Source organism: Neltuma alba, unplaced genomic scaffold, assembly GCF_004799145.2.
Source record: "Neltuma alba isolate B1F8T4 unplaced genomic scaffold, ASM479914v2 tig00013437_pilon, whole genome shotgun sequence".
NCBI lineage: Eukaryota > Viridiplantae > Streptophyta > Magnoliopsida > Fabales > Fabaceae > Neltuma > Neltuma alba.
In genome coordinates, this window is record NW_021637684.1 from 214,607 (window position 1) to 235,122 (window position 20,516).

Below are 20,516 nucleotides of genomic sequence, written 5' to 3' on the forward strand. Positions count from 1 at the left end.
AAAATTTCACCATGTTGTTTGTATTGGTTCATTAGTTTTGACATCTTTTTAATTTTTTCAATCTAATTCTATTAACACCCATATTAGCACCAATCATTAATAAGGAAAAGAATCAAACAAGACTGGAAAACATATGATTAAACACTTTCAAAGTCAGTCGCAGGTAGTGCGATACAATATAGATATGAACTTTTTGCAACAAGTCATAGTTGGATTAGACTAAGTATGATTATCTTGTGCTTCATCTTTATAAAAGCATATAAGAAAGGTGGAATAACCCATGTGGGTGACTGGTGACATTCCTCAAACATTTTTTTTTTTAAAACTTTCTCTAAATTGCTTAGTGATTTTGATTTTCTTTTTCTTTTTCTTTTTTCTTTTTGTTTTTTTGTTACCGCCTCTTTTACTTTAGAAATTGGGAAGATTCAGTGTGTGGCCATTTTAGTGGATTCCCTATACTGCTTGCTGCATTTTTCCAGTTGCATTAGACATGTAGGATAAAAAATTAGCATTAAATATTTAAAATCCATAGTTAACTTTTAGAAAAACTAATCTTGGTCCTGTATTTTTTATTTGGTTGCTAAATGTACATAACTTAATTCTTATAGTTTTAACTATGTTGTAAGTCAGTCTCTCTGAACCCTTAATTTACTATAACTCAATTAGCTTTAACCATTTAAAACTTTAGTTCCTATATTTTTAAAAGGTTTAAGGTGTAATTTTGTCCTTGATCTTTTTAGTTGCACAATTTTGACCCTGATCTCTTTTTTTTTTAATGCAATTTTTCCCCTCAAAGTCAAAATTGCATCCAAAGATCATAGGCAAAATTACACCTGAGAAGTAAAATTAGGGGTCAAAATTCTACCTAAGAAATAAGATCAAGGTCAAAATTACACCTTAACCCTTTTAAAAAAATATATATTTCATGAAACTTAGGTAATAAGATTTTGACCGAATAAAATTATAGGAATTAAATTGTAGTGAGTCAAAGTTTAAAAATTAAGAACAAATTAAAACCATCGGGATTATTTTACATTGAATTAAAACTTAAACATTGAGTTACTAATAAGTTGTTAGTTGAAAATTGAAATGGAAAGCGGTCTCACCCCTGTAAGAAAGAGAACACAAATTTGAATTCCAATAAGCATACTTGTTGGAAAGTTTTAACCTTAACGCTCTTAACCTGACAGAAATTAGTTTTAACTTCAAAGTAACTTGAGAATACTATGAGTCATATAAAAAAAATTAGACTAAGTTATTACAACTAAGTCCAAACTATACAGACTAATAAATTAATTTTTCTTTAATTTTACCTTGATTATGTTTTCCAAGATCGAATTCTATCAATTATTTTGTTAGTTGAATTGGTCAAATTTTTCAAAGCTATTACATCTGTTGACTTAATTATTAATTATTCTCATCTCAATTCAAAATATTAATCGGAGTCTCAATTCAACACTCTTATGTGATTAGTCTTCCAAAGACCAAATAAAAGTTAGTAATTCGTAGGCTCAGAAAGATTTTTTTTTTTTTCCCAGTTTCAAACTAAACTTTTCTATAATTTTTCTACTCTAATGAGAATGAGGCAGTTTTGGATAGATTATCGGCAACCAAAAAGGGAAAACACAATATTCCATGATTAAAATTTGATCTTCATTAGACTACTGTGATTTTTAGGTGGAGGGTCAATATCAATATTTACGTTTTTCATTTTTTTTCACAATTAAATCTGGTCAAAGCTACAAAAGCAAAAGGTATTTCATAACTTTTTTTTCAACCCAAAGGTTAACATAATTTTGTAGTTTTACAATACATCACATGTTCGTCACTCATCATCCTCACATAAACCACACAAATATCTTCAAATCTTCTTTATGTGACTTGATGTTTTACCAGCTAATTATACTATTCTGAGAATAGTTTTGTTTTGTTTTTTTTTTTTAAAGAATCACGAATTAATAATACATTTTGTTACTTTGTTTCCAATAGAAAATTTTAGCATACTGTTTATTTCATGTGGTATAAATTAAAGAAAGAATCTCACAAGAGAATCCGAAGATTACTGAACCTCAAATTTAAAACTCCTAAAAATTGTTTACAAGTCAACTATAGTCAAAGCTTATTAAAATGTAGGAAAAAATCCTGATTTAAAATTTAGTAATTTTTTTTGGGGATATTTCCTAAATTAAAATCTATACAACTCATAATGTAAAACAATAATAATGATTGCATAAAAACAAACAACAATAACCATTCATACATGATGATGATATACACCCTTGGAACCACCAAATAGGTCTGGGATGGGAGGTCAACATGGTAAGAAGTTTCAAAGGAAGAGACCGATATTATTCCACAACAAAATAATACTGGTAAGATATACTAATTATGCTACTCCTCCGGTCCTAATTATAAGACCCAATTGATTTATTTGAGGAGATTAAGGAAATAAGTTAAGTTGGTTATTTATAATAAATAAGTGTTGTCATTTCTAAAATATCCTTGCTAATTAAGTATATTGGCTAAAACTATCATTATTAGAAGGATTATCTTGGGAAAAAAATGCATAAATATAAGAGACAAAATGGATTGGGGTCTTATAATTAGGACCAAATAAAAAGTCAAATGGGGTCTTATAATAAGGACCGGAGGAGTATTAAATATAAAAGTTAGTTGATTAATTTGAATAGATTAAAGAAACTAATTAAGTTAGTTATTTATAATAAATACTACTCCAGTCCTAATTATAAGAGCTAGTTGACTAATCTGAGAAAATTAAGGAAAGAAGTTAAGTTAGTTATTTGTAATAAATATGTGTTGTCCTTCCTAAAATATCCTTACTAATCAAGTGTGTTGGCTAAAACTATAATTATTAGAAGGACTATCTTAGAAAAAATTGAGTAAATATGAGAGAAAAAATGGATTGAGATCTTATATTTAGGATCAATATAAAAGTCCAATGGGATCTTATATTAAGGACCGGAGGTGGTATGTATTTTCTTTCATAAAATATCTTTGTTAATCAAGTATATTGGCTAAAATTACTATTATCACAAGGACTATCTTAAAAAACGAATAAATATGAGACAAAAAAATTAGAGTCTTGTATTTAAAACCAAAATAAAAATTAAATAAATTCTTATATTAAAAACCGGACATAGTATCAAATACATATAAAATTATAGTTAAAATTTAATATATGTCATTAGTTAACAAACAAGCATTTTCATATAAGTTGAACATGCCCATTATTTAAATGGGTGTTATAGTCATGAGTATTTTTTTCTTATCTAAATTCTTTTCAAGATGTTATTGATTTCCAATAAATATAAAATATATTGCTTTTTTCAATCAATATATATTTTCGCCAGAGTATACATAAATATGTTAAGATGATTTATCCATACCTCATTTATCAAGAATTGTTGTAAAATTTGTCTGTCTATAAGTCGGACATCTCGTGGTTATTTGTCACCCACACACACGCGCATGCGAGGAAATTGCTCAGGTTTCATTAATATTAATTGTAAGAAATAATAAAGTGAACTTGTCAAGTTCAAACCTTGGAATGAACAATTTTCGTAAATTTTGCTCATATTTGTAGGACAGCTGTAAAGTCAGAAACCAATAACAACAAATGGAGGACAATATCTAACTGTGGGGTCCTCTCCTTCCTATGTTTCTTCGGCAGAAGAAGACAATAACAATACACGTCCCCAGCTTCACCCAGACATCACAGTAATCAAGTACCACCTTCTCTCCTTGATATAAGGATTAAGTAACTAATTTAAATAAATTTAAAAAATTAGTTAAATTATTTCTTTGTAATAAATAGATATTATCTTTTTTTAGTTATTTGTAATGACTAGACTTTATCTTTTTAAAAATATTCTTATTAATTAAATATATTGGTTAGAACTACTATTATTACAAGAACTACTTTGGAAACAAATAGACAAAAATGAGAGATAAAATAGATTAAGGTCTTATATTTAAGATCAAAATAAAAGTTAAACCAGCTCTTATATCAAGCACTGGAGGTAGTAATTATAAATGTAATTTGATGGTTAAGATTTAATAGTTTTTGAAATTATATATATATATATATATATCAATGTGTGCTATTAAAATTCGTTTTGAATTGCAAAAAATACATGCAATGAAAAATAAACTAAATTTGTTACACAAACCATATTTGACACTGTCGAATGTTGCTTGAGACATTAGATTTAAATTTGTTACACAAACCATATTTGACACTGTCGAATGTTGCTTGAGACATTAGATTTTTTCTTATTAAACTGTATTTTTTATTTTGAAATTTGTATGATAATTTTTTGTCAAAAATTATGCTATCTCCCTTTTCATTTATAATTGCCATTTTCGTACTCAAAACTGCCCCCCCCCCCAAAAAAAAGGGCTAAGACATTAGGAAGATATTATTAGGAAGAAGATTGACTATGGCTCAAGTTAAACAAAAAAAAAAAACTTGTATTAGGCAGAAGATTGACTATGGGGTAAGGTAAGATGTCACACCATACGCTGTAATTAAATATGGAACCTAAACATTTTAGAAAAAAATTAGGTTGTTAAATTCAAAGACTCAAGTGCAAACTTTCCAAGGGAATATTCTTTTGGTTCACCTGCCTGGATTGAAATTAATCAGCAAAAAACAAAAAATAATTGTTTTCCTAATCTTGTATTATATATATATACACACTTATAGTTACCCTGACGTTTCATTTGTTTCATAAATAAAGTAATTAATCACAGATTAGGTAAATCTCTTGCCTCCAACTTAATTGGCCTAACAATAACAGAAAAAAGCTGCAGCCCCTGTGGAGTCCACGTATAATATAGTCATTTTTCAACATATTTGGTTAAGCAAAAGAAGACCAATTCAACAAAGAAACCTCAAAATTTAGATGTAATTTTTTTAGGGAAAAAAAAAAACACCCACAGAAATTTACATAAATTAATAAAAATCTAATAGGATGTTAACATAGAACAAAGTGTAGGGTCTAATTCAAGAGATTATAAAGTATAAAAATTTATGAATATTGCTCCTTTTTAATACTTCAATGCATTTTTTTGGGAAATTGATTGATATATAAGAGACAAGATAAAGGATAGCTCCACCTAAAATGTTCAAAACTTATTTTGAAAATGAATTAATATATATATTAAAATCATTAAGTTATTATTGGTGTTTTGAAGCTATCGCTTAAACATGTTACTATTATAAGTACATATTCTTAATATTATATAGGAGTATTTTCATCTAGAAATAATCAATTCAAAGTACGGATGTAATATTGCTTATCCAAAATGCAACAATTATTTTTGTAAAAAAGTTATGATTATAAGCTACTAGAATTTATCAATAACTTACTTTTTCGTTGGCCAATTTATTAATAACTTGGTTACTTTACTAGGATTCTTAAACATGAACACATTCTTTTATATAAAAAAATGTTTCCAACTAAAATTCATAATTAGAAACAATTAATCTTAAACCTTACATTTAATGCAGCTCAAAACTAAAGCCTACACATTATTGTTCACTATTTGGGACACATCATGTATTGATTTTCCCAAACAAAAGCCAAGTTGTTAATCTTTTACAAAGTGATAAGAAGAGGACAACATTTTTTTTATAGACAAAGATTTTGGGGATCTTTGAACAGCCAAGAGTGACCCTTAACGTACAAGCAGAGTCCTATTTTTTTTTTTGGATGAACAGCAAAGTCTGAAATTTGGAAACAGATGTTGGTTGAGAATTATAAAAAGTACTCCTCCGGTCCTAATTATAAGACCCAATTGACTTATTTGAGGAGATTAAGGAAGTAAGTTAAGTTGGTTATTTATAATAAATAAGTGTTGTTATTCCTAAAATATCCTTGCTAATTAAGTATATTGGCTAAAACTATCATTATTAGAAGGATTATCTTGGAAAAAAATGCATAAATATAAGAGAGAAAATGGATTGGGTCTTATAATTAGGACCAAATAAAAAGTCAAATTGGGTCTTATAATAAGGACCGGAGGAGTAATAAATAGAAGCAACCCCAGTATGTTAAAAATCAATCTGTAAAATGAGTTTCAGGTCACAAATTCAGAATCAGAATGTATCAAAGCAAATAAAAGCTTATCTACTTTTGTACAAAAGAATAGAAGACTAATCATAAATGGCACCCAGATAAACTGATGAGCAAGCATTTATAATTTACTCTCCTTCTGTAAATGTTTGTACCGACATTGATCTAACACCTTAGCTTCAGACTTTCAGGTTGGATCCCACCAGTGCCATAGTGAAACTACTGTGTTGTTTTTGGCTTATTTGGAACGATGGTATAATATTTTTAAAATAGCTTTTCAACCGTGATTTATGATTACCAGATAAGCATGTGAAAAAAATTTGGCATCAAATTGCATGAATAAGTGATTCTGGGACTCCAATTGTAATCCCAAACAAACCCATGGTCTTTTTTTGGGGGGGGGGGATTTGAGCCGTTCATATGGAATTTTATATTTTATATTGGTATGAATAAGTTGGAGATATTAGGTTCTATCAATAATGGTGGAAGACCAACATTCATAAAGAGAAGAACGAACCCGTGAATGGTTTTGAGGGTACAACATTTGAGCTGTTAATGGTTGCTGGTGGGTCAGCGCCAGTCATATTAAAAGTTTGGACGCATGGCTTGGGGTCAAAACTGAAACTCAAAGCCAGCTTGTGTTTAGTTGTTCTCTTTGACGCCCAAGTTTAATTTTGAAAACTCAGTTTTTAATAAATGCTTGTTTGATTGGTTTTACTAAACTGGGTTTTACCTCTTAATCCTCAGCAAGCAGGAAATTAGATTTTCTGAATTGAGTTCTGTTAATATCATTTTAGAGCCTATTTGGAACAGTTTATAAGTAGTTTTTTAACAATAATTTACGGAAAACGAGACAAGTGAACTTAAATGAAACGTGATGATAAGGGATTTCTTAAGCCCTCCAAACAGGCTCTTAAGGTGCATATTCAAATGCTGCGCCCTTCAAGTTCCTGGAATGGCCATTAATAGTATTTAGGCACGAGCAAGGGAAGCGATTGCAGTAAGACAAGTACAAAATTACAACCAAACTGATATAACCCACACCAGGTTGGAGCACAGAATTCCTGCCACAAACGCAGAAACACATGCTTCATCACTTCAACAAACGCTTTGTTGCTATCCCAAGCTTCTTAATTACCTCCCCCCCTCCCCTTTTCTCTCTCTGTATATATATACACGTACACACATCCCATTTTTTATCTTTTAATGCGAGAACTAGATAAATAATTTAAAGATATTAAAAAATTAGTTAAGTTAGTTATTCGTTATAAATATGTGTTGTCTTCCATAAGCTATTCGTTTTAATTATATAGTAGTATATTAGAACTATCCATTGGTAGGAATTCTTACAATCGATACGAATATTTTAGGAAAAAAATAAATTTGAAAAATAAATTAGATTAAAATTTTATATTAAGACCAAGTTTAATTTTTAACTAATTTTATATTAAGGATTGAAAGAAATATACATAGAGTTATGATATGCCCGGTCTACTGACAATGGGCGGTGCTTAGTTAGAAGATGGCCCGTTGGACTGTCTGGGGTCAGTCCTGATAGCCTGGCTTGGATTCAATCTTCCGATCCCAAATCCGAATATACCAGAAATTTTAACCGTTAGCTTCATAAACGCAAGTTGACACCAAATACATTGTTAGATTTTTTTTTTTTTAAGTGATTCCGAAGGTTGCCAAACTCCCCATTAATTGCTAACATGGATTCAACTGTAAATATGAAACTATCCGGTTTAAAATTTTATTTAGGTGTTTTGGGTTTTGAAAATTAATTAGAACATAATAAATTTCACAATTCAAAAAAACACCCAAAAATGCACTTGCAAATTATCTGTGATAACAAGACTCAAATCACGTTTCTGATAGGATAAGCCATATCTTTATTAACTAAATCAACCTTTATGACTACCTCGATTTATAATATATTATATAGATATATCGATATTTATATAATCAAAATCAATTTTTTTTTTAACAATACTATTAACTACAGAAATTTCATTCCACCTTTACCAATCTAACCTTGAGTGGGAACTTGCAAAAACATTTAGAAAAACTCAATTGCAATTTGACCAACCTAATCTTTGTTTTTGGCCAGGTGGCACCCTCTTAACGTACTGGCAAGAAATATGTTGAAAAGCTTTTACATCCATGGAGAAGAGCCATATCTAGTAGTTTCCAAATTTCAATCTACGCATATAAAAGAATACATCCTCTTTTTTGTTTGGCCTGCATACCATACATACATACATGCAAGTCATGCTATTTATTGGCCAGTGCAACTCATTCCTGGACTTCGTACAAGAGAAACATGTTTAATTCAACAGAAAGATATTAGTGTGGCAACGTAAACAGCATCAATCTCACCATAATGCAGCAGCATTTGACATCTTGATAAGGGCACTGCATGGAAACAATGTCCAGAACAGGTCACGTCCCATCCAAAAAAGAACAAAAGTACAGCGGAGAACCAAAAGCAGAGATATGAACGAATGCCAGGTTTGGCCTCCTCAAACTCACATGGACCTATTATCTGATCAGAATGCATCGTATTGGTGATGCCTCGGAACCAACCAACCTAAGGGGCAAGCAGTTCAGCGTATATATTCCTTCCGGGACATCATCGAGCTTCAAGCCTTCCACGAGAATGATTTCCTGAGAAGTGCATGGTTTTGTTAGCACATTGCTTATTCATACTAGGTCTTATCCAAGAAAGAAAAAAGCCTTTTGAAAAATAAAATAAAATAAAATAAAAAGTTGTTGTCTATACAAGCAAAACCTGAGAGAACCTTCTGGCAAGTCTTCTCAAGGCTTAAAAACAAAAAAAATTATTTGTCCAGAGGCGACACTTCCTCAAAAAAGCAGAAAAGAAAATTTAATGCAGACTGAGATTAGTTCATCAGCCTGCAGCTGACCCCAAGCAAATGAATTGAGGCTAAGAGACATGGTGAAGCAATCATTATGAACTGGTGCAGAGGGCAGATTGAATTTGTGTTGATTGGTAGTGTGTTTGTCAATAAAACCTGATCTAGATGGGATAGCTACAAACATCTACTCAAAAAAAAAAATAATAATAATAATCCTTACAGCTTCTACCAATTATCAGGAGATCAGCAACCAGAACTAAATGGTCCAAAAATTTGTGAACTAGATGCACAGAAAAAGGAGCGGCCACAAAAACAGGATGTACAGCAAAAGAATTTATTGATATTTCCCAACTATCTTGGGTGAAAATAAAAATGTAATTTTCATGAGCGCAGGGATCACAATGATAACCAGAATCACCAGTTAGCACGCAGACCATCATTATCAGTACTACTAGTCTGGAAATTGCGGGAGTTCAGAGCTTAATATAAAACCGAACATGGATGGGATAGCTAATGTTGTTTGAAATGTTTTCTTTTCCATTAAAAATAAATCAAGGGATCGAAAATTAGCAGGTCGATAGTGTGAAGTTACACATGCATGAATCAGTATAATGAAACAAACATTTTCTTTACCCTGCCTTCCAGAAATACATGATGAGATTGAACCGAGTGATCATAAGCAGCAGCGGATAAGTAATCAACTCCTACAGTGCATCATAGGAATGTGAATAGGCATAATAGGAACTTTTCCAAGAGAAGAAGAAAAAAAATTTGACAACAATCAATTCGAACAGCAGAGGTACTTTTACTAAATTTTCTCATAGCACACGAGACATAAATTTTGATTGGCAGAGAGAGGAAGGATGCAAAAGAGAAGAAATGTCATCCTGTAACTAGGAAATACTATTGATAAGCCCTTCCTGTTATTATTTCTTCATTGACTGAGTTTCAAAAGACTGAACACATACATACACACAAACACACAAACAAAAGAGTATTTGCTTGAAAGACAGAAAAACTAATGGTGATAAATTTGTCGTAGATGAAATATCTTGCTCCCATGATATAGGGATACTAGAGGTAGTGTGGTACCATGCCATGCAATTATGGTAGACTCAAACCTACGTATTGGAAAATGGATGCAGAGATGGAGTTAGATGTGCATGACTACACATGCAAAAATTAAAGGAATCTGGTCATTCATACCTTGGGGGGAAAAAAAAAAAGATGAATCTGGTCATTTGACACGGGAAAAAGGTCAGAGAATATGCCCTTGAGAATAAGCAGCCAAAAAGTTTTAAGAGACAATATATATCTCACCTACAAGTTTAATGTCAGTATTCTCAACCAGCCATTTCGCTCCGTCCTCCTTGAAGCCTACATAACTTGTGTCGAATTCCTTCTTAAACATAAGCCGCCTGACATTTTAACAAATTTAAGTTTGCATGTGGCTTCTAATGAGCTGGTACACATTGCTAAGCTAAATGATGGCAACACGAGATTTTATTTTGGATCATCAAGGTCAAAATGTGCAGAATTCTATAAACACGTCAATTAAGGAATATATTCAATTAACTTTTTATGCTAGACCAACAAGAGAAAAGTAATATACTAAAGTAACAATACAAGTATTTATACAAGTAACCTGTCAGTATTTAATGTCCTGAAGAGCACACGACGTACACCACTAGGAATACTCAGGGACTTCATAACTTCAGCTGTAAAAAAGGAAAATGTAATCTAATATACAATTATTGAGGAAGCTAAAATACCATGAAAAATTCACACAATTATGAAACATTTTTAACTAAAGAAACCAAAAATAGCAAATGTGAAGAAATGGGTGTTTATGAGAAAGCACCCCCCCTGAGAGCATATTTGTTTTGTACCCTTTTATCTTTTATTATTAATCATAAAACTTGGTATGTTGGGCAAATTAACATTCAGATCTTTAAATAATTTTTAATCTATAGGATCTTAATTACACATGAATGATCAGAGCAATTATATGGTGTGTTCATCAGATACACAATAATTCTCATTCATCAGAATATTGTCAAATTTTACTAAAGTTAACCTCAAACTTTGATCAACATGTGCAAAGTCCAACATAGCAAACAAATAAGAAGTCTTCAAAGCAAACTCACAAGTTATACATACCAGTTATGTTTGTATCCCTTGGAACATCGACCAATAGAGCATAGCCTACAGATAGAAATAGGTTTTCTGTTAGCATCTATGCCAATATGATCAACTATAGCATTCATAAAATGAATTACCAAAAGGAGAAAGGAATAACTTTTATCCTATAATACAGCTAAGAAAAATTTAAATCCTATCAAATGGATGGGTATAAGCTCCAGAAAATCCGAAACGTGAGTGGATAAAGCATCTGACTACTGGCTATGAGTTCACGAGGAAGAAGTTATTACAAACAACACTTTCCAAAGCCAAAGAGCAAAAAGCTAAAAAAGAAAATAACACATTCAGAAGTATTAAACACTGAGATGGTCAGCAGCACATATATATACCATTCACCTGTGCTGGTTAATTGACAAATTTTAGATACCAAAAAATAGCTTGAATTGATTTCCTTACTCAGGATGCATGCTCTAAATTCTTGCATCGTGGGTTTCAACATGTAATAGCGAGGGAAAATTGATATTCCTAGTCCAAGATTGGGCTGAGCTAAATTGTACATACGCTTTCATAAATCGTTCGATCAAACAGACAGAATCTAGAAAGAATTATGCAAAACACCCTCAGAGCTACTAGAGGCTAGTAGCATGTCCTAGCAAAATGCTTTTGCCACTATTCGCTTCGCTCTGCAAAGCTTGACGCAAAAATTAGCAAACAAAGAGCTGTATGAAGTAGGATGAACCATCCACCACTACCAGAAGAGAGGAAGCCGAACACTATCCTGAAATTTCACCGAAAGGTTTCATATAGCACATGGGATTAACACTAAATGTCAACGCGAAGGGACATCCAAAAAACCTCGTACTTTCCGCGTACGGCTAGAGTGCAAGACATTATCACCAAGAGAAAAATAAAAGTGAAGCACAAGGCTACAAAAACCATAACCATTCTTTTACCATTAAGGACTTCCAAATCGAGCGTGTCAACATCAAAGCCGGCGTCGAAGTAGTTGTCGAAGAAGTGGCTCGGCGCATCGACATGGGTACCAGTGTGAACACCCAGCTTCATAGCTGAGTTATTGGCGCGAGAACCATTTTTCATGCTTTTCTCAAGCCAGAGAAAGTGTCTACCAAGGCCATCGTTAGAATCCCAGACTGGCATGTGGGGGACGTATTTGTGAGTGATATCGAATATTCGACCATTATCGTAGACTTCTCGGCGAAGAGGAATAAGATCAGAGTCACCACCGGCGATGGAGCAGTCGACGGCATCGGTGCCGGGGATGGTGGGATAAGCCGCAGTATCGGCAGAGACAGCTCGGTAGTGGAGGGAGATCGCCAGGGCCAAGGCACAGAGAAACGAAAGTGAAAGTAGAGAATTCATGGCCGTAAGAATGACAAGAGAACCTGGCTTACGGTCAATCAGCTCACCGTAACTGACACAGCACTCCACGGATGAGTCAATCTTTTTTTTTTTTTTTTGGGTCAAGAACGGAGGAGTCAATCCATATCTACATTTTACCCGCATTTGCTGCCCAGAAAACACAATGGAATATTGATTTCTGGGCAGCAAATGGAATGAGATTTGAAAAATTAAAATGAATGAAATATTCCGTTCTGTACTTAATATAATACTCCTCCGGTCCTAATTATAAGACCCAATTGACTTATTTGAGGAGATTAGGAATAAGTTAAGTTGTGGTTATTTATAAAAAATAAGTGTTGTTATTCCTAAAATATCCTTGCTAATTAAGTATATTGGCTAAAACTATCATTATTAGAAGGATTATCTTGGAAAAAAATGCATAAATATAAGAGAGAAAATGGATTGGGTCTTATAATTAGGACCAAATAAAAAGTCAATTGGGTCTTATAATAAGGACCGGAGGAGTACTTAGTTAGTCAATTTAGAAAAATTACTAAATTACTTTAAGCTGTTTATATGTATTATTTTTCTTCAAACTAACTTGTTTTACTTATAAATTGATATATAATTTAATAATTCATATAAGTATTTTAGAGATATCATATACTATTTCTGATCCTAATTATAAGACCTCATTTGTAGATTATAAGTAGAACCGGAGGTAGTAATACATATTATAATTAAGTAATTTAATAACTCCTTTAATCTTTTCAAATTAGTCAACTGAGTTATTAAAAATAATATTTTTTTCCTTACATAAAAATAATAAAAATACTGCTAATAATTAATAATAATATTACTTCAGCATATCTTAAATGCACGAATTATTCAGAATTCAATAGTTGATTTTGATTTTTTTTAACATCAAAGTTGAATCTTTTATTTATTTATTTTAGATGAAACAAGAGTATCTCCAAGTTATATTGGATTTGAGATTAATCCTTCCAGACTTGGGGCGGTATTTTCAAGTTATATTAGATTTGAGACTAATCTCTTTCAGACCTGAAGCGGTTAAGAAATATTCTTCCTAACAAATATGTTTTTTTGAGATTCAAACTAGTATTTTCAACTTAATTTTACCTATGAGCTTTTAGGATTCTCAACTTAATTTTCAGGATCTTCATTTTGTACATAAATGAGTGATTTTTTTTTTGCCAACTACATAAATGAGAGCATTTTGACCAATTGGAGTTTTTTCTTGCCTTGAACGACATTGGCTAAGGTTTTTTTTTATTATATTTTAAAAAATTTTAGTCCTAAAAACACTATTTAGTTTTCCCAGGAAATTACATGTTCTGTTCATCATTCTGCTAGCCACGTCAACTAAATTGTTCTGTTTTCCTTTGTCTGTAAAATGCACAAAATGTCAAAATCAGTGAATAAATTGTTACATTTTTTATTTTGATATATATATATAATGAATTGTTCTATTTATAACTTCTTGATCCTCGCCATAAACTTTGTTAATATTGATTATAATTGAGCCCGAAGTTGCATGGCACTCCAAGTTCATTGGTCAAAATAAATCTTAGGAATTGCTTTTCATCCCAAAAATTCAAGTGGTTATTGATGATATTTAATACGAAGTTTTGGCCTTTTCTCCAGAAATCTAATAGACTACGACTCTGACCAATATATTATTCATGGCCGCCACATAAAAATACACGACGCCAGGGTGGCAACCAGTTCTTCCATTAACTTCCAATTCCTTTCGTTCTGATTTCGCGGATAGTTTCAAAGGATTTCACTTCCATTTTTTTCCACCACTGTTCCTTAATAAACTCCTTATAAGTATGCCGTTTCTTCAACCTAATCTTTTGCTGCTTTAAATCCACCTTCTCAGATGTCATCGTTTTCAGTGGGCACTCACTTGTCCCCATCCCAACACCTACGGAATCTCACAGTTCACCTTTCAGTTCATGGCATTCGTACTGTCGAATATTCACCATCAAGTCGGCTCCTTTCTGGCCTCTCTTGTTGTAGGACCAGACTTCCTAGATTGTTGGGTGATAGTGTATTGGCACGTGCTGAAAACAAGGCTAGAGGTCCTACTTCGTCCTTTCAGCCGCCTCAAGCTCCTCAAAATTGCGACTCACAATTTGAGGTTCTTCTTCTACTATTATATGACAAAGTTCTCAGATTACTCGTTCAGCTGAATTTCAAGTTTATGAATCTGGACATACCATGTTTGTTGGCAACGCCGAGAACTTTTATTTACTTTATGTGGGGATGGGTGGGGTGTTGAAGCACAAAAATTGCATATGCATATGGTTGTTTAGGTGTTTACCATCAACTTCTTCAATGAAAGTATAACGTAAAGGAAAAGTCTTCTATAGATCCCATTACACGGCGCTGTAGAGTAGGCAGGTGTCATGCTTTCATCTTCCTCACATCTGTTTTGGTCTATAAAAGTTTCCCGGACTTTTTAGCAAATTGAATTCTCTACATTAAGAGAAATACATCATATCTTTTACCAAATGTATTGTAGGCATTCTCTTTCGAGAATGAGGAGGATTCTAATTGCTTTTTTGATCGGTTACTTTCCACACTTCATTCTCGTTTTTGCTGGCATTATGGAGGAAAAAAGGCTAGAATTAGTATTGAAGTTTCCAGCTTTGTCTCTTGTATGCTAATGCTCAATGCTGCTCATAATGTTACTGTGAAAATGTTTTTACTCATTAGGACCTGACGCCAGAACCCAGTACTAGCGATCCCTTGTGCTCAATTGACGAAGCTAGCTCACAAGATTTTGAAGGTAGAAACCAGTCCAAGACTGACTTGCTTAAGGCTCTTGCAATATTTGCAGCAGCTGCAACTGGAGTAGTGGCAATTAACCACTCTTGGGTAACTGATAATCAGGTCCATGAATACCCTCTTACCGGAATCTACTTCTGTGTGTTTCATAATAAATTACATGCATTGAGGGAAGATGTTCTTGAATGTGCTCTAGTTCAAATTCTATTAACTCTACATGACCTCAAACTGCAGGATCTTGCTATGGTATTGCTGTTTGGATTAGGGTATGCTGGCATCATATTTGAAGAATCCCTAGCCTTTAATAAAACAGGAGTAGGACTGTTGATGGCTGTAAGTCTTTGGGTGATACGGAGTATTGGGGTAAGGTCCTTTTTTTTCCCTCAACATTACCAGTAAGTTCTTGATTAGTCACAAGTTTCATGCGATCCAGAGTCCTGGGTTTGAGATTTAGGTTGCACTTAGAATTTTTCATTTTGACAAAGCGCAACACACATCCCACTTGAGCTTCTATTTCCACATGATAATGTGTAAATCTCTGTATAGAAAAGGATGCTCAAGTATTAGACGTCATATACCTGAGACAGGGATATGACTGTCGCAATACCCCTTCCGTTTTCCTCCGATATTTTTTAGGCATATTCCCAAGGATAATGAAACCTTGACAGGGATTAGAAGTGATTGTATGGACCTTTTGATTATCCTGACCTTTATAAGTGGAATCACAATTTTTTGTGTAATCCCATAGTGATTGTAAGGATCTCCTGTTTCTCAAATTTTTACCTCAGATTTCTACTCTGCCAAACTTGTGTGGTCATAGGTATGCTTTCAACCTTAAATGGTTTCTCTTGCCTTATGCAGCATAAGCTGCAAAGAGAAGTGACTGGTTCTTGTGTTACTCTTTTTTAGAAATACGAGTTTCATTTTTTAATTGTACTGTTTTTATCATTAATACGCTGTAATAAGGCCTTTTTTAGGTTTATACAGAAACTAACTTTGACTGAATAATATGCAGAACCCTTTGGTAGAATCATATATTTGGATGGAATTTCTTCGCCAAAGGGGATTTTAGTAGGTTTGGTTCAACTACGCATCATTTTTAGATAACCTTACCTCAAGTTTATGTGTTTCATTTATGGATTAAAATTTTTTCAAATATTGTGTCTTTTAATGTTTAGGAATTGTTGTTGGTTAAAAGTTGACTTGGGGTTAGAAAAAATATCTTAATATTTAACAATATGATTAACATAATGGTATATAAATTGCTCATAATAAGCTTAAATGTTGCCAAAGGAGTCTCGTTTTCTCTTTAATACCAGTATCACAAGAATTCCATGTTTCCATTACATGAAATCTGGAGGGCAAGATTTATACTTATATAACCTCCCTCAAAAAGATGATAGTTCGCCAAATGATCTGCAGATCACAAATACTGATTAGCACTAGTTGTTTTCTCCTCTCCCTTTCTTATCTCGCATTGAAATTTACCATATCTCTGATTTTCGCAGCTAGTATGTATAATTCAGTCCTTATTTACCCTTTGTTGGTTAGATTTTTGTACTACCTTCCCCCCATTGGATTGTCTGTAGGCTCCTTCAACTGACATAGCTGTTTCAGAGTTGACGCATGCATCTGCAGAAGTCAGTGAAATCGTATTTTTCTTGCTTGGTGCCATGACCATTGTTGAGATAGTTGACGCTCATCAAGGATTTAAACTGGTTACCGACAATATAACAACTCGAAAGCCACGCCTTCTTCTTTGGGTGGTGAGTGCTCTATTCTGCATAGCTGCTGATAGGTAGAACCACACCCCCCCCCCCCAAAAAAAACCAAAAAAAATAAAGGGGCATATTCTTCGATATATGACTAACATGGACCAAATAAGGGGTCTCCTCCTTGCAGATGCGTGGTGCATTAATGACGGCTAGCCTCCTGACGTTTGATGCTTTGAATAATGGTATTCTAGAGAAACGAATGGCTTTATTGATGATAGAAATTTATGTGACACTGCAGAAATTAACTGTCTATAATTGAGATAACTTATGTACTTATCTGACATTCTATGATAATGGAAAACTTTATGTGTTCCAATAAATAATTATTTTTATTTTTTTTAAATCCTGCTAAATAATTAACTGTCTAACATGACAACTCAGCTGTTGCGTCTCAAAAAGTAAAATTTGGCATATGTTTTGTGCTTGCAGATTGGATTTGTGACATTTTTCCTCAGTGCAGTTCTAGACAACCTCACATCTACTATAGTCATGGTTTCTCTGTTACGGAAACTAGTGCCTCCATCCGAGTATCGAAAGTACATGCTCTTATTCTTTTAAATTACTTTCAGTTTGATTCTTTCCAATCATTTGTATTTTAAATGTGCCTAGTTTTACTACAATAACATGTATGTATGAATGAAGATATTTGTGGCTTTATTTATCTTGTGAGTTTTGGTCATTAGAGCTACCTCAAGTTTATTAGTGTTCGTACAACATATTGATGGATCATGAAAATTTTTCTTCCATATAAATTTGTAGTTAGTTGTTTCTGTGACTGTTTTCTATTCATAAGATGTTATAAATGGGGTAAGCTACCACAAGCTTAAGCTGAATTCTGCATCAACAATATGGTTCCTCGAAATTTTTGTTTCAAACATTTGGAGATTTAGTTGTTTTTTGAGCTTGCATTTTTTAGTATTCTCCACTTTCATTGACTTAATGATGATCTGCTTTGATAATAACTTGTCTTTTTATGCGAATTGAAATTTAAGAAAATAATAGCCAAATTATTGTAGCTAGGTTGTAAACAAATACAAGATTTTATCATAATGCCTGGTAAGAGTTTTTAATGAGAACTTGTTCACAATGATAGTAATGCTAGAACAAACTCTTGCCCATTGACATTGTTGCCTCCTGATTACATGAGCAGATATAACTAAGAAGCAGCAAAGGCCAGGGGGTCATAAAGAGGGTTCAGTCTCCCCAGAATCTAACTTTATTTATGTTATTTAACTTTTCTTGTCAGAACATGCTTCTGAGCTTCACGCTTATGTGTAAACTATCATTGTCAGAGCATGCTTTTATACTAAGAGACATTTCAATGAATTGTATGCTAATTACATTCTTCTCCAAGACTCTGCTATATTTCCAGGAAAATTACTGACTAGGATTATGTTGACAGGATTCTTGGAGCTGTTGTTGTTATAGCTGCAAATGCTGGTGGCGCTTGGACTCCTATTGGTGATGTTACTACTACCATGCTGTGGATACATGGTCATGTATCTACATTGCCAACTATGAAGGTTAACTCCTGGAAAATTGTTCCGTTATGATATGTTAGTTTGTATTATGGCATAGTTTGACCTGATAATCAACTATACGGGTGGAATGAATTGGAATTGGCTGAACTAGTGGTGACAAAAGCACATTCTTTGTTGACTGAAGTCTAGATGTTCTTTGTTGTACTCTTCTTCTTTTTGCTCTTTGGTTGCATGGACACTTAGGTTAAGTGAAGGTATTATTTACCCTATATAAAGTATTGATTTTGGGGAAAGATCAGTAATCATGTAAGTTATGTTATATAGAATAATCAAAGCATCCGTAATTGCATTTCGTTGCTTGCAGGATTTGTTTGTACCTTCGGCCATTTCTCTAGCTCTCCCTCTGGCTCTTTTGTCATTGACTAGGTACTCATAAAGTGAAAGTACTCCAAGAAATTTGAGTTCAATAATTAGATATAGGTTAAGAATGACAACTTCAACAATTCTTCTCTTCTTTTCTTCTGTCCAGTGAAGTGAATGGGAAGGGACGTGATTCTCCCACGGTTTTGGCATCTGAACAGATGGCTCCTCGAGGACAGCTTGTTTTCTCTGTGGGTATAGGAGCTTTGGTGTTTGTGCCAGTTTTCAAGGCCCTAACAGGTTTACCTCCTTATATGGGGATGTTGCTTGGACTTGGTGTGCTTTGGATTCTTACGGATGCTATTCATTATGGGGAATCTGAAAGGCAGAAGCTAAAAGTACCACAAGCCTTATCTAGAATAGATACTCAAGGAGCATTGTTTTTTCTCGGAATTTTATTATCTGTTAGCAGGTGAGTGAGCAAATGATAGTCGTACCTTAGCTTAAAATAAACCTTATATCATACCCTTCTGTTAATCAACTATGTTAGAAACATCATGAAGAATCACATTGAAGCCCCTTTGAAAAGGAAGGATGTACTCTTGCTGTTATGCTAATGACATTTAAAAGAAGTTTTCTTCTTTTATGTTGATTAGACTATGCCTTAATATGACCAACTTGTAACCCCAGCTATTCTTGGAGTGTTTCCTTTACTAGTCCTTATATTTCTGGACTAATGGTTTTGTTCTTTAGCCTGGAGGCAGCAGGGATTCTTAGAGAAATAGCAAACTACCTCGATGCTCATATTCCAAATGTTGAGTTGATTGCAAGCGCAATTGGAGTCATATCAGCAATAATAGACAATGTTCCATTAGTTGCCGCAACAATGGGAATGTATGATGTCTCCTCCTTTCCTCAGGACTCAGAGTTTTGGCAGATGGTCGCATTCTGCGCCGGTACTGGCGGATCCATGCTGGTCATTGGCTCAGCTGCTGGAGTTGCATTCATGGGGATGGAAAAGGTGGACTTCTTTTGGTACTTAAGGAAGGTAATATATATGTGCCACTTTTGCATGAGGGATCAGAATTCTTTTTGTTCTGTGTATGAAATCTATCTTTTATCTAATGATCTGTTTGTATCAAGTAAAGTAACAGAAACACTTGATCTCTTTTTGCGCAGATTAGTGGCTTTGCTTTTGCAGGCTATGCAGCTGGTATTGCTGCTTATTTAGTAGCTAATAACCTCCACATTTCTCTACCCACAACTCTTGCTGATGTTCCTTTCCTTTCTGGTTCATAAATGGCGACTTGGTCCCAATCTGGTGTCTTCCTAATACAAGTTCATAAGGTTTAGATTAATGATGATTTGGGTTGCCCCATCATGGATTATACAACAGAGACAAGTAAGCTTCTTTTTTCTTTTTCTTTTTTGGAGTCTCAATTGAAATCCTCAAGTTTTTATTTTTAATTTTTATACTCAGATAGGAGAAACATCGCTGAGATGGAAAACACTCAATATCCACTTGTAATGATAATTTGATATATCTTTTCCTAACATTTTTTAGATTTAATGAATAATCTATCCTGCTCATTTTTTATGAATAAT

The 20,516-nt window shown here is 33.2% G+C and overlaps 2 protein-coding genes across 2 annotated transcripts; one reads left to right on the forward strand and one right to left on the reverse strand.

Moving 5' to 3' along the window:
• Positions 1 to 8,193: 8,193 nt before the first annotated feature.
• Positions 8,194 to 12,526, reverse strand: LOC114737388 (cyclase-like protein 2). The gene is made up of 7 exons (XM_028925310.1): positions 12,073 to 12,526; positions 11,138 to 11,182; positions 10,623 to 10,695; positions 10,298 to 10,395; positions 9,611 to 9,681; positions 8,631 to 8,765; positions 8,194 to 8,513 (listed from the first exon to the last, which is right to left on the reverse strand). Exons 1-6 carry the CDS (start codon positions 12,497 to 12,499, stop codon positions 8,640 to 8,642), a joined length of 840 nt encoding a protein of 279 aa, XP_028781143.1. The 5' UTR covers positions 12,500 to 12,526; the 3' UTR covers positions 8,194 to 8,513; positions 8,631 to 8,639.
• A 1,746-nt stretch (positions 12,527 to 14,272) lies between these two features.
• LOC114737389 (sodium/proton antiporter 2) lies at positions 14,273 to 20,407 on the forward strand. Its single transcript, XM_028925312.1, has 10 exons — positions 14,273 to 14,645; positions 15,224 to 15,400; positions 15,530 to 15,658; positions 16,885 to 17,061; positions 17,500 to 17,606; positions 18,473 to 18,593; positions 18,916 to 18,977; positions 19,081 to 19,383; positions 19,665 to 19,959; positions 20,091 to 20,407. The coding sequence occupies exons 1-10, from the start codon at positions 14,385 to 14,387 to the stop codon at positions 20,208 to 20,210; spliced, it is 1,752 nt and encodes a 583-aa protein (XP_028781145.1). The 5' UTR covers positions 14,273 to 14,384; the 3' UTR covers positions 20,211 to 20,407.
• Positions 20,408 to 20,516: the final 109 nt, after the last annotated feature.

What these genes read in the sequence shown, in the direction of transcription:
- LOC114737389 (XM_028925312.1), top strand. Translation starts at nt 14,385, where the DNA reads ATGTCATCGTTTTCAGTGGGCACTCACTTGTCCCCATCCCAACACCTA. An exon ending in CTACATTGCCAACTATGAAG is followed by an intron (nt 18,594 to 18,915) that starts GTTAACTCCTGG and finishes CGTTGCTTGCAG; the next exon opens with GATTTGTTTGTACCTTCGGC. An exon ending in GCTCTTTTGTCATTGACTAG is followed by an intron (nt 18,978 to 19,080) that starts GTACTCATAAAG and finishes TCTTCTGTCCAG; the next exon opens with TGAAGTGAATGGGAAGGGAC.
- LOC114737388 (XM_028925310.1), bottom strand. Translation starts at nt 12,499, where the DNA reads ATGAATTCTCTACTTTCACTTTCGTTTCTCTGTGCCTTGGCCCTGGCG. An exon ending in AAGGGATACAAACATAACTG is followed by an intron (nt 10,696 to 11,137) that starts GTATGTATAACT and finishes CCTTTTTTACAG; the next exon opens with CTGAAGTTATGAAGTCCCTG. An exon ending in AGGACATTAAATACTGACAG is followed by an intron (nt 10,396 to 10,622) that starts GTTACTTGTATA and finishes TTAAAATGTCAG; the next exon opens with GCGGCTTATGTTTAAGAAGG.